This window comes from Schistocerca americana, chromosome 1, assembly GCF_021461395.2.
Source record: "Schistocerca americana isolate TAMUIC-IGC-003095 chromosome 1, iqSchAmer2.1, whole genome shotgun sequence".
Taxonomy (NCBI): Eukaryota; Metazoa; Arthropoda; class Insecta; order Orthoptera; family Acrididae; genus Schistocerca; species Schistocerca americana.
The window spans coordinates 896,945,331-896,959,227 of record NC_060119.1 but is presented as its reverse complement, the minus strand read 5'-3'; the positions used below and the strand labels follow the sequence as shown (position 1 = coordinate 896,959,227).

The following is a 13,897-nucleotide window of genomic DNA, read 5'->3' as shown; positions in this document are numbered from 1 at the left end:
TTGGTCCCTTAATAATTCACACACATTTGAACATTTTCTTGAACAACAAAAATCAGCTTGGTTATCTATCACCACACTTCCCTCCATTATTGAAATCACTAATTCTTGATGCTTCAGGATGTGTCCTACCAACCAGTGGCCTCTTTTAGTCAAGTTGTACCATAAATTTCTTTTTTCCCCATCTCTAGCATTCACATCTGTTAGCTCCTGAATTCTTAGGGATTGGATGTATTAAATTTTTCTTGAACTCTGATGGCATTTTGCTTGTTTCAGGTATCTTTCATGCCATTTGGAATGATTTTGTCATGGCTGGCTCTCCCAAGAATGTCAGTAATTTCGAGGGAATGTCTTCTACATCTGATTCTTTGTTTTGACTTAGGTCTTTCAGTGCTGTCTTCTGATCTCATCTTCATTTACTACCTTTTCCCTTCTACAACATTACCTTAAAGTTCATTGCCCTTGCATAACCTTTCTGTATATTCCTGCCACCTTCCACCTTTCAACTTTCCCTTCTTTGATTAATGTTGGCTTTCTGTTTCTCTTTTCTCCAAAGGTCCATTAAATTTTCCTAACACTGACATTTTTCTCTCCCCTCGTCATGCATGCATGATAGCCTTTCCATTTTAAACTTTCAGTCAATCAAATTTTTTGAAATATGTATCCTTATTCTCGTGCTTCAGTTGGTGAATTATTAGTTCTTCTTCCTTCATCAGTTAAGTTCATTGTATCTCTTGTTTTATCCAGTGACCTCTACTAGGCCTTGTCTATCTACCTATTTGTTCATGTGCTGTTCCACTGTTTCGTCTCTCAGACCTATCCATTCATCTTCTCTTGTATCCATTTCCCAAATTTCGTTCAAACATTGCCTAATGCTCGCTTTTAAACTCTCAACCAGCTCAGCTCCATCAATTTATCCATCTCCTGTCACTTTGGTTATCTACTATTTTGTAATTTATTCAGTTCTTTTAATCTGTGCTTCACAATGACTGAATTAAGGTCAGAGTCTATATCTGTCCATGGAAATGTCTGACAGTTTAAAACCTGGTTTAAAAATTTGTGTCTTATGTAATCAGTCTGAAACTTTCCAGTGTCTTCAGGTCATTTCCACATATACAGTCTTATTTTACTTGTGTATCACAATATTTGTTTGATATCCATTCAGATTCACAAAGTTCTTTATTTTTGCTGCTGATAATCTTTTACTCTACTGACAATTTCTTATTCGTTACTATTTCCACTCCACTTCTACTATTATCTGGACAGTATCAATAATTATGAGTCCCACTTCCAAAATCTCTGGCTCCTGGCCACCACATCACAGTGATTCTTAAAAATCTTCCACATCCTTCCATTTTTAGCTTTATATTGTGAAGTTTCTCACAATGCCTCATCATTCTCTTTTTGTGCACTAGCTGCTTCAACACAGGCCCCACCCAGAGAACTCAATGGGCTACTATTCTACATCTTGAATATTTTACCCATGGGGAAGCATCTTGTTGCTTTTGGTAGAGAACAGAATGTTTCAGCAAAAGATAATGTGTCAGGTACATGATGGTCTGTCTTGATAAACCAGTGTGAGAAGAAGGGAATGAAATGCAGTTTAATGAGGCATGGGTGTTTGGAGATATTGCCAGGCGGAAGAAGCCATGTTGTGAGCAGTTGAGGGCACAAGATACTGTCATGGCTCGTAACAATGCTATGTAGTCACCTTGAATCTGAGACCTTTCTTGGTATTTTTAAGAGACTGATGAAAGCGATCAACACAACTACCCTCACCTGTGGGCTTTCGGTACAACTGTTGATCTTCGGCATTGTTCCAAGAACTGATTGGCATCTTCTGTGCTGCAGCAGTCAGTCTGGGGCTGCTTCTGCCTTGTGATAATTTTAGCAGCAAATTTTCTAGTTGTACAGGGTTATTACAAATGATTGAAGCGATTTCACAGCTCTACAATAAATTTATTATTTGAGATATTTTCACAATGCTTTGCACACACATACAAAAACTCAAAGTTTTTTTAGGCATTCACAAATGTTCGATATGTGCCCCTTTAGTGATTCGGCTGTTGCAACCGCGCCGAAATTTCAAAGCGTTTGACTTTGCCATTGGGTGTCAGGGCTTGTAGCAATTGTAAACGGTAAGGCTTCTGCTTTAGCCTTTTCCGTAAGAATTTCCAAACCGTCGGCTGTGGTACGTTTAGCTCCCTGCTTGCTTTATTCGTCGACTTCCGCGGGCTACGCGTGAAACATGCCCGCACGCGTTCAACCATTTCTTCGCTCACTGCAGGCCGATCCGTTGATTTCCCCTTACAGAGGCATCCAGAAGCTTTAAACTGCGCATACCATCACTGAATGGAGTTAGCAGTTGGTGGATCTTTGTTGAACTTCGTCCTGAAGTGTCGTTGCACTGTTATGACTGACTGATGTGAGTGCATTTCAAGCACGACATACGCTTTCTCGGCTCCTGTCGCCATTTTGTCTCACTGCGCTCTCGAGCGCTCTGGCGGCAGAAACCTGAAGTGCGGCTCCAGCTGAACAAAACTTTGAGCTTTTTCTACGTATCTGTAGTGTGACGTGACCATATGTCAATAAATGGAGCTACAGTGAGTTTATGAAATCGCTTCAATCACTTGTAATAACCCTGTACTTTTGGTTGTGTACTAGTACCATTGATAAGTTGGCATAGTGCCTATAGAATGTACATCGTTTCTTTAAGTAAAACAGAGCTCTAAAATTTGCAAATGCAAACAAATTATCCAAGAAACGAATTATAAAATCAAGTAGCACATGAAATATGGAGTATGAGGATGTTGGTGACTGATTCACTCACTGCTGCGTGAACCCTCACCTCTCTTAATGAAAGAATTTATTCTAACACAATACTTAGAACTGAGAGCTGCTTGGAACCCAAGGTAAACTCTAAGTAAATTTGAATGCCATATAAAACCCACAGACTCCACAGCAGATGGAGTAACAAACAGACATATTGGGAAGGACCAGATAAAAACTGGGCCTGATAGTGTGCTTGTCGTGACAAGTGGGAGTGTAGGTGGACTTACTAATCAAATGTTTCTACTAGCCTTTAGATTTAGCCGAATTAGTTGCAAACTCACTTCAGCGTAACTTCCGTAGCACTGAATGCTACTGATCACATAATACATATTGGAGATTTTAACTGCCCTAATATCAAATGAGAAACAGTGTATACACTACCAGTGGCAAACACAGACCTGTCAAATAGTACTGAATGCTTATCAGGCAAATATCTTGAACAATCAGTTGAATTGTCCACATATGAGAAAAATATTTTCAACATGATGGGTACAAACTACCCTGACTTTACTGCCAATGTAATAATTAGACACTATGGATTGATTATAGTGAAGATTCCCATAAAAGGCAAAAAAGTTTACCAAGAAGCCTGTGAGAGTAGTTTCAATTAGTAAAACACTTGGTATGTCATCCTCTAGAAAAATATGTACCAAATAGGGAAATAAAAGGTGAAAATTTGCAAAAGAGGGCAACACACAAGTAGTTTGTAAACCAAGTAATTTTTATATATAATTTACATTGCTGTATTTATGAAGATAACCGTTCAGTTGTGTTAATAAGAGAGGTAAAATACAGATCCAAAATAGCTGCTAAATACTACATAACAATTTATCTGATGACAATGCTCATGTGTGACCATATTAGTTTGAATAGCAAAATATTACAAAAACGGATAAGAAACAAATGTGATTTTTACTCTCTACTGACCCTGTTTTGATTAAAATATTGCTATAACCTGTAGTGAATGCTATAACATGAAAATCTCGTACTTGTGGCAAAAATAATCAACTAAGAGAAACTTTAAAGTCAGAAAAATGTGTGTTCTCAGGTGTAAATTCATGTTAGTAAAAGATATAAATAATTTAAGAGCATCAATGAACATCAGCCCTACAGATACTTTTGGTTTCAATACAAAATATAGATTACAGGCTTGCAGAAACATGTATAGGTTTGAAAGTGCTATCTACTTTTATATTTTCTCTGCACTGCTGTAACATAACATCCTCAATATTCAGTGTGTTTTGTATCTCATTACACAGTTATTTATTAGACTGAACTCCTGTTTTTTACTGTTATATTGTACGACATATTCAGATAACATTCACTTATTACAATGTTGAGGATATTGGCCCCTTTAAGTTGTTGTTTTGTTTGTCTTGTCTCTCATTATTTATGTGAATATGGTATCAAATAAGATATACTATGGTGTTTTTGAACTTTTATAGTTGAGGAGTATTTTTAGAATTTTGTGAAGTGAGGTAAAATTTTGAAATTTATGTCTACTTTTGTCAAAGATAGAGTGTATAATTTTCAGTCCAATGATAAAAATCTACAGCTACCAGCCACTATAAAGTGTATCATTTACCAGCAGTAGACAGAATTTTTAATACATATATCTTAATAATTTGATATAAAATATTTTCAGAATGGTGTAGACTGGGGCAGTTTGTATGTCCTAACTCTCAGGTTTGCGTGGATCAGGAAAAGCTTTGTGATGGAGCAACAGACTGTCCATTTGGTGATGATGAGAAACGGTGTGTCACTGTCTCCAAATCAACTAGAGAAGCTGACAACTTCACATACCAATCTGAAGGTTACATTCTCATTGTTAATGTTATCTGTGTAGTAACTGTTAGCTTGTTGTTTAAAATATACATCACAAGATGTATTTAATACATACCGCATGTTTTTAGATAGTTACACACCAAACTTTTTGTTTTAACAGAAGAATCTTCTTTTAAAATAACAATTCAGCTCTAAAATATTGATCATGTATATCTCTTACTTTTAGGTTTCCTTATGGTGAGGAAAAGAGGGCAGTGGGGTAAGCTTTGCTTGCATAATTTTGAAAAGATTCTCGCAAAATCTCAGTCATCTTGGAAAATAACAGATCTGGGAAGAGCTGTGTGCAAAGCAATGACGTACAGGTTTGTCCATTATTTAGTTTACTGATTCAGCAATAGCACATCCTACAGAAGAAATTACTTTCCACATGTAGTTCATTTAAAGCATTGGATGATGAACTGGTGTGTAAAACCAACTATGAATCAGGTGTTTCAGTGTATGATTTTAACTCACTTGTAAAAAATATTTATTTCTGTAATATTTTCATGAAAAAGGACTACAAAATATAAATACCAATGAATGAGTACTTCATGAAAACCATGCAGTATTTTGCCGAGATTCCTGTTAATGAGTTATATAATAATAGCTGTTAACTTTATAGTTGCTTAGGTAGACTGCATTTGCTGATTATGAGTTATGAGACTACGTGATGTATGACCAAATATAAATTTTAGTACAAGAGAACTGGATGCTGCACTTAATTTCAGAGTGACACAGATACATTACATTATTTTTCAACACAGTTACAGAGTCTCTGTAGACAACAGTCAAACTGTAGCTCAGGATTTGTGTGGAATAGGGTTTTGACTGGTGGTTGTGTGAACTTGGGCTTACTTTAAATATAAATTTTATGAACAGCTGTATATCATAATGTGGAAGTGCATGCAGTTATAAAACTTGTCCTTGATCACAAAAATATCATCAAACTGATAATACCAGAAGCAAACAATATTCCTCTCAAATACTGATATAATGGAAATTTTTTCTTGAAGTGGACACCGTAACATTTTAAAAAAAAAAAGTTGTATCCTGAACATATCCAAATGTTCCTTAGACAATTATCTAATGCAGTCCAAATGGCTTCACAAGTGGGCGTCAACAAAAGGGAACCAGTATCATCATTTAATAACTTTACAAACAGGCGCACACAACCATACTGAATAACTGCCACAAGTAACTGCCACTGACAGATCTGCCCTGTACTCCAATCAATCTCCAATTTGTAACAGCTTTGTCATGCTTCGGAACCACCACAACAGGCACAAGCCTATTCCACCTCTCTGAGCTTGTACCACACCACTATAATTTATTGTGCCAACAGCTATTAGCTGCATAGTAACAGATGTCTGACTGCAGAACATCTGCTGATAAAGACAATCCTAGCCCTCATGCCAATGTCCGGCTCTTGGCAATGTGTTGCAGGATTGTCAGCTGCTTCCACAGCGATCCCAGGGCTGGCATCCAGATGATGATGTTGGTTTCCCTCTATAGTACAGACTGCCTTTTGCTCTCTCATGCTGTGCAGGAAAGATCAGAGTGGCATTATGACTGCCCTTGCATTGCCACTAGTGCCCTCTGGCCAGAATCAAGCCCCTGAGTCACAGTGGCATCACTGGCTGGTCTGGTCTGAGAACTTGGCAGTGAAATTCAATTTCACACCACAGTGAAAGCCAGAGTTACTTCTATATCTGATGATGACTCTCCATCCAAAATAACATGCTGCATCCTCCCTACCAAACATTTCAGTCCTGACACAAATCAAACTTGATACCTCATATGATCATACTTTTGGCAATAAGTGTAGTGTGGTACTGAGTCAAATACTGTTCAGAAATTATGAACTACTGCATCTACCTGTCTGCCTTGATCCAAAGCTTTCAGTATGTCATATGAGAAAAGTCCGAATGGGGTTTCACATGATTGGTGTTTTCAGAACCCATCCTGGTTAGCATGGAAGAAGTTTGAGATATCTCATTATGTTTGAACTCAGAATATGTTCTAAGATTCTACAACAAATCTGTGTCATGGATACTGGATGTTAGTTTTGTGGATCATTTCTACTGCTCTTCTTGTAGATGCGTGTGACCTGTGCTTTCTTCAAAACATGGGACATGGTTTTTTGTTTAGTGGGTCTGTTATAGGTTATAGTAAGCAGAGGGGCTAACTCAGCTGCATATCCAGTATAGAATCTGATAGGCATTCCATTGGGCACTGGAGCTGTGTTCGATTTTGATGATTTCTCACTCCTCTGACCCTAATACTTGTTTCACTCACCTTTCCAGTGGTAGGCGTATTCAATTGGAGTAATTCTCCTAGGTTTCCTTTGTAAAGGAACATTTGAAAATGGAGTTCAGCGTTTGCTTTGCTACCTTCTGTGTCAGTTCCTGTCACATTCACTAGGGCTATACATTAGCTTTGGTGCCACTAACAGCCTTTACATATGACCAGAATTTCTTTCGGTCTTGTGAAAGATCATTTGATGATATTCTGTTACAGTAGTCACTGAGAGCTTCATGCAGTCCTCTCTTGACAGCCAAATGTTTCATTAAGCATCTCTCTCTATCTCTTGTCCTATGATTCTATGATTTATTTTACATCTGTTATGCAGTAGTGTCTGTTTCTTGAGAAATTTTTTTACAGTGACTAAATTTGAATGAATACTATGGAGAGTCCCTCTCATTATGAACTGTTCTACTGGGTGCATAACCTTCCAGTGCATAGTCAACTATTCTTTTAATCTTGAGCCATAGTTCCTCAACATTCTCCTGCCTTGTTCTGAAAGTTTCAGGTTCGTCATTGGGTTGTGACACTACAGATTTTTTTTATCTAGTTTACTGAGCATATATATCTTTCTGCCTGTTTCAGTTGCCCTTTGTACTTTGATAATCAGTGTTGCCACAACTGCATCATGGTCACTGATACCAGTTTTGATGTGGACATCCTCAAAGAAGTCAGGTCTGTTTGTTACCATTAGATCCAATGTATTTGAATCATGAGTAGGGTTCTGAGCTATCTGACATAGGTAGTTTTCAGAGAAGGTATTGACTAATGTTTCACAGGATGTCTTATCATGCCCACCACTAACAAAAATGTTATTTTCCCAATTGATTGTTGGATGATTTAAGTCTCTACCAATGATTACAGTCTGACTGGAGCACTTTACATACAAGCAAACTGTTGTTTTCTCTACAGTTTTCAGTTACATCAGGAGATGAGTCTGTTGGGTGATAGGAGGATCCAATTACCATTTTTATTCCCACCCTGATACAGAGTCGTGGCCAAACAATCTCATTTGTAGCTTCAATTTCTATCTCAATGACTTTCTTGTCTGCTGTGACAAATACATTCCCACCTTTCACCAATAGCCATCCACACACTTAAATTTCCTCAAGAACCTCAGTGCTATCAATTTATGGTTTAATTTGCAATTCAAGATTGGAGTAATATGTTTGAGCTTTTTAATGTTGATTTACCTGTCTTAGTATGAAGCTATAATCATTAATTTATGCCATTCTTAATTATGTATGATACATTAAGATATATGTGAAGTGATATTTTGCACTATAGCTGCAATTCTGAAAGTTGTTACCTTTCATTAAATCTTGATGCATATACTTGTATTCTGATATTTCACAAAACAAATTTCTAATGAGTGATTTTTCCTCATTTATTTTCAGTGATTTTGACACTGTTGAACACCAGACAGAAATAATTAAAAGTGTTGATGAAGTGGATGATGATCACTATTTTGAGATCACGTTTGCACCTCCGAACAGCACTGAATACACACAGAAGTAAGAACCACAACTGTTTCATCTTTAAAAATGACCAGAGAAAAACATAACTTAAACATGTGTTAATAGTGCCCTGCTCCTCTCCACTTTTATTTCCCTTGATAAAATGTTACTGTTATTTCCTTTCTATGATAATACAAGCAGAAATATTCTGGTATACATAAGTCCATGAATGATTTGTCTGTAAGATAACGGTGATGGAGGAGTTACGAGCTGCTGCTGACTTGAGTATGAAATATTCTCCTACTTAGTGTGACTGTATTTGAAATGTAAACTTTTCAGTTACGTCCTCAACTAAAACTGGGATCAAATTCCACCCATTGCCTACCTTTTCAAGAATACAATACTACTGCAGTGTGCTGCGTGTTACAATACATTTGTACCTGTCGAAAGTGTTTTTCAATGCAATAGTGCATTTGTCTCTGCAGTGAGTGCCAGTTCTTTCAGACACCCCCAGACAATCTCATAAATCTTGACAAAACTCTACAATTTACTATTCCAGTTCTGTAAGTGTATCAGTTGGGACGATGCCGAACAGACAGAAAAATCCAAGATGAGTGACATCAGGTGATTTAAGAGGCTAAGGTACAGTCTCTGCTCGACTTATGTATCCTGTACCATACTGATATGTAGATGTTGTGTAACATCAGCAGCAATCATGCATGTATCACATTGCCTATCCATGCGCTATGGATGAAATTTGAGCCCAATCAGATGGGACTTAATCAAAAAGTTTATAGTTCAAATACATTTTTACTAAGTAGGACAATACTTCTTACAGCAGCCAGTAGTGGTTTGTACTCGTCCAGTTGCATTCCTCACAAACAGCTCATTGTGGAATTATGTTTACTGAAATATTTTTATATCTGTTATAATTTTGTGTAAATAACTGAGCTAAATATTACCAGTGGAAATAAAATGAGGTGGGAGGGGGGGTTACTGTTCACAGATTTTGTAAGTCCAGGATGGTGGCAGGAAGTGAGAGATGTTGGAGAGCAATCCTCCATCTCTGGAGTACAAAGAAGGTGGTAATGGGCTGGAGGATCTAAATGGTCCACGTGGTGTAGCAAGCAATCTGATTTATTTTTACAGTCATAAAAATCCGTCCTCTGGTACATCTAAAGCAGATTATATATGTTCAGTTAATTGAAAAATTTCTACATAAAAGTATACAATCTTTTCTTAACTAAAAAATAAATTTATTACATTCATTGTGTAAATTTCTGTAGCTAGCCTTTGGTTTGCAGCTACATTGGTAAATATTAAGAGTTTTGCCTGCACTGAGTGGGAAAACAGCCTACACCAGCCACCTCTTCATCTCCCACCTATATTGTACCTATACATCCAATGTATCATTTAAAAATTTGTAATTATTGTTCATTGTCCAAGTGTTTAGTGACTTGGAAAAAAACGTAATCATCACAACTATTTGTAAATGATGACATCATATTGTTACTAATAACTAACATATTTATATTAAAACTAAATTACAATTGTGTGTGATCTTGTTAACAGGCACCACAACACTTCACTGATAACACAGTGTTTTCATGCTATTTGTCAGCTTATCCTTTCCTCACCATCGATATTACAGCCATTTCTTTTGCATAACTCCTTGTCATTCACATATTCCCTGTCATTCATCATTTATGTATTCCCTGTCATTCACCTCTTCTCTTCTGTTAACATCTCTTGTACATAATTTCTGTCTATAATAGCTGTTCTGAACCTGTTTTTCATTCCTAGATCTATTACTTGTGATTATATTCAGTTACTGGAATGTGTCATCATTCCTAATTAGGAACATCATTTCATCTTGAGGGGGTTCATGTCTCTTAACTTCCACTTGGAGTGTGAATGTGAACACCACAGCCCTGTCATAAAATAAACCATACATCAGCTGGGGACAGTATAACTCATTTGTACTCTCTGAAGTTTTGAAGGAGCCTGTATCCTCAGTGTCCTATATTGTCGCTATTCCAGTCTTGCTGCCATTTGTCACAAGTCCAGTCTTGAAGATCTAACTTATTAGTTATTCTGGAACCTGTAATTTCTTGTACTTTACCCATGTTATCTCACCATAACCTGTATGCTGTGGTAAGAAACTGTACTGCTATGTCATCAGGACATACTCCCATAGTTATGAGAAGGGTCTCTGCTTGTGTAGTACTGTATGCGCACATCACCCTAGTGTGGCTGCATTTCGTACCAGGTGGAGCCAGTGAGTCCAAGCACGTGTTGGGAAGACCACAACGGCAATTAATGTTGCACTGTGATAAATTTTTGCAGATTGTGGGGTAAGTTGCCAGTGCTGGTGCTTGCAGTTTTCCATAATTTTAGGAGCATTTGGATGGACTTTATGTACATGTGCTAAGAAGTTCTTCTGTCCTTGTGGATAACTTCTAAAAACCTGCATACAGTGCTTCATGTAATTGGGCTTTTATACAATTGGGCTGTTCAAGGAGAGTTTGTCCTTAAGCAGCATATATGTACTTTAGCTTCAATAATAAAATCCACTGCAGTTGTAAACATTATTTATTTCTAAAAAGGAAAGCACTACTCTGTTTCAGGACATGTGTTCCTCTTCAAATACATCTGCAACAATTTTTAAAAGAAGAATAGTACCTATCCACATAGTTAAGATAATCAAAGCTAAACAGAACCAATAGAAATTCTGAGTAAAGAACACCTATTACATTGTGAGTCCACAGGGATACATAATAAAGGTTAATATAGATTAAAATTATTAAAATAGTGCATCCCTGGTACATGAAATGCAAGTGTGTGTCCTCTTCAATCCTAGGTCTTCCAGAAAGCCTCTTGCAGAGAAGGACCATATGAAAGGATAAAGGTCATCAATTAGAAGAGCAGAAAACACACTTAAATGGAATAAAATATATAAAGAATCAAACCAAATCCCCAATTACAAAACTTATAATGGTTCAGGGTGAGGAATGTGCCACACATGGATCCGTGTGAAGACAGATGGGTGGTCTTTTGAACAGTCAGACATCCAAAAAAGGGGGCCTCATAGATTGTGCATCTGCAGATACACGAGGGAAATAGTGTCTGCACCCGAGCAAAATTTGTGACTCACCGGTGCTTCATAGACACCCATCAAGTCAGTACAACACACAACCCAAAACTGAAATGCAGGCAGGAGTGACCATGTACTTGTAGTGTTAGCAAGTGGACTGCTGACACTATCTGATGGTCAAAATTTAGATTAATGTGCCAGGCAACAACAGGTCTAAGAAACCACCAACTGTCATCCACTGTAATGAGAGCTAACTTCTCTCACATATCAGCGAGGCAGTAATTACAGATTACAACATCTGTACGTGAATGCATTGCAAACTGACCAATAGGCTCAAACCAAAGTAAACTGACATAATTCCTGCAATGTCACTCAAGAATGCATATAGCACACTTACAGAGCATAGTTTCAAATTGTAACTAATTTGTATATGCACAAATCTGTGGAACTACTAATATGAAAGGAATGAAACCTGTAAAACATTTATAGCGTACACCAGTAGTTATAGTGTGCTATTGACCATCTTAAGAATAGTCATACAGTAAAAAGTACAATGAAAGATTTTTAAGAAATATTGCTCACAACGTCACTAATCACATCACTAAAATCCAAAATGAAACCAAAATAGCAATCACTCGTAACAATCAAAGCATAAAATACATAGTAACCTTCACTCTTCTAGTTGGGAACCTTTATTCTTTTTTGTAGGTCCTCTGTGAGAGGCTTTGTGGCAGATGTAGACTTAGAGGATTTTTCTTGCATGTTATGTACCAGGGATGCACTATTTTAAAATATTTTAACCCATTCTGATCTTAGGTATGCATAATTGTGCACTCATATTTTGATGTATCTATATTTTTTCTTAGAATTTCTGTTGGTTCTGTTTAGCTTTGATTACCTTACCCATGTGCATAGGTATTATTATTCTTTTAAAAATTGTTGCAGGTGGACCTGAAGATGGGACATCTATCCTGAAACTGGGTAGTGCCTTCCTTTTTAGAAATAAATAATTTTTACAACTGTAGTGGTTTTATCGTTGACAATGAATAACAGTTGTGGATTTTTCATGAAGAGAAATGTATAATTAATTTGTTGTTCCTACACCACCTCTGCATCTTTGAGAGCTTGTGTCTGGAACATCCAGAAACCACCACTGAGATATCATAAAGGTGAGCAACAACTCCATTTGCTTCATCAATTCCAACCATCAGTGGCTTGATTGTCAGGTCTCAAAATGTTGGTCCACTTATTAAGCCTTGAGGGCAGCCCTTTATAATTGTTTTTGTTATGTTGTGCCACCCAGCAAGCCATTCAACAGTCTGACCAGTACTGTAAGCCATGGAACATTAATGTATGTATTTTGGAATACAAAAACATCCTAGGCGATTGAACATCACAGACCACCAAAGACTATCAAATGCATCTGCTATGTCCATCTTAATTGCAGCACAATATTTACTGTAGTACAATATTTATTGTTTGTTGTGTCTACAATTTGGAGAACCTGATTAATGGCATCGTCTACTAATTTACGTTTGTGAAAGCCAAACTGACATATGCTAAGACCCTGGAGCTCGCAGTGCTTTTGAAGATGTCTGGAGAGTAGCCGCTCCTGAACTTTTGCTAATGTATTAGCAAATAGATCTATATCTCTTCAGCTTTGTGGGATCTTGATTCAGGCCTTTATTTATGACAATGGCACCTGCAGATTTCCAAGCCTTCAGTTCCCTGTCCTGTCTTATTGCCTTATTCAATAGACATGTTAAGAATGACTCTATGATTGGAACTGCTTCCTGCATCATCTCTGGACAGATTCCATCTAGACCTGATGCCTTGTCATGCTTTGCCATGTGCTAGGATGGCTATCGTTACTGCTCAGGCATTCAGATTCCTTGAGCTGTGCTGTAAAACATGCTCAGAAACATGGGTAATAGATGTAGGCAGACAGTTTTTCAGTGCTCATCCGTTTGTACAGCCAGTTTATTGGTGGTCATTGATGTATAAAAAGCCACGCATTGAACACATGTTACTTGGAGAATAAGATGTTTGGTTTCACATATTGCTTTCCCTGTGCCACTGCATGGCTTACCAGTGGTGACAATAGAGTAAGTAGTGGTGGGTGGGTGCATGGGACAGGTTTAACCACAGGAACAATTCCAGGTATCAAAACATTGGGGTAGGGATAATGGCCATGGAACATCCTACAATTTGACAAAGATGTTCTGGAAGTTAGCAGAGCAGTGGAAGGTGATAGTGGATGATGAAATGATGTCTAGGAGAGATGACTTGAAAAAGTCACATCCTTGATGGAATAATGTGTTGAGGCACTTGAAGCACTGTTGATTCTAGTTGGTAGTTCGCCCTTGTCAACTTTAAATCACTCTCTTGTGAT

General features: G+C 37.4%; 1 protein-coding gene across 2 annotated transcripts in view; it reads left to right on the top strand.

Moving 5' to 3' along the window:
• Positions 1-13,897, top strand: part of LOC124614744 (serine protease nudel-like) — a 68,302-nt gene that overhangs the window by 18,922 nt on the left and 35,483 nt on the right. For both annotated transcript variants that reach the window (XM_047142970.1, XM_047142969.1), the window contains exons 3-5: positions 4,475-4,642; positions 4,841-4,976; positions 8,352-8,468. In XM_047142970.1, the coding sequence (XP_046998926.1) occupies positions 4,475-4,642; positions 4,841-4,976; positions 8,352-8,468 (421 nt within the window). The remainder of the gene's footprint in view (positions 1-4,474; positions 4,643-4,840; positions 4,977-8,351; positions 8,469-13,897) is intronic.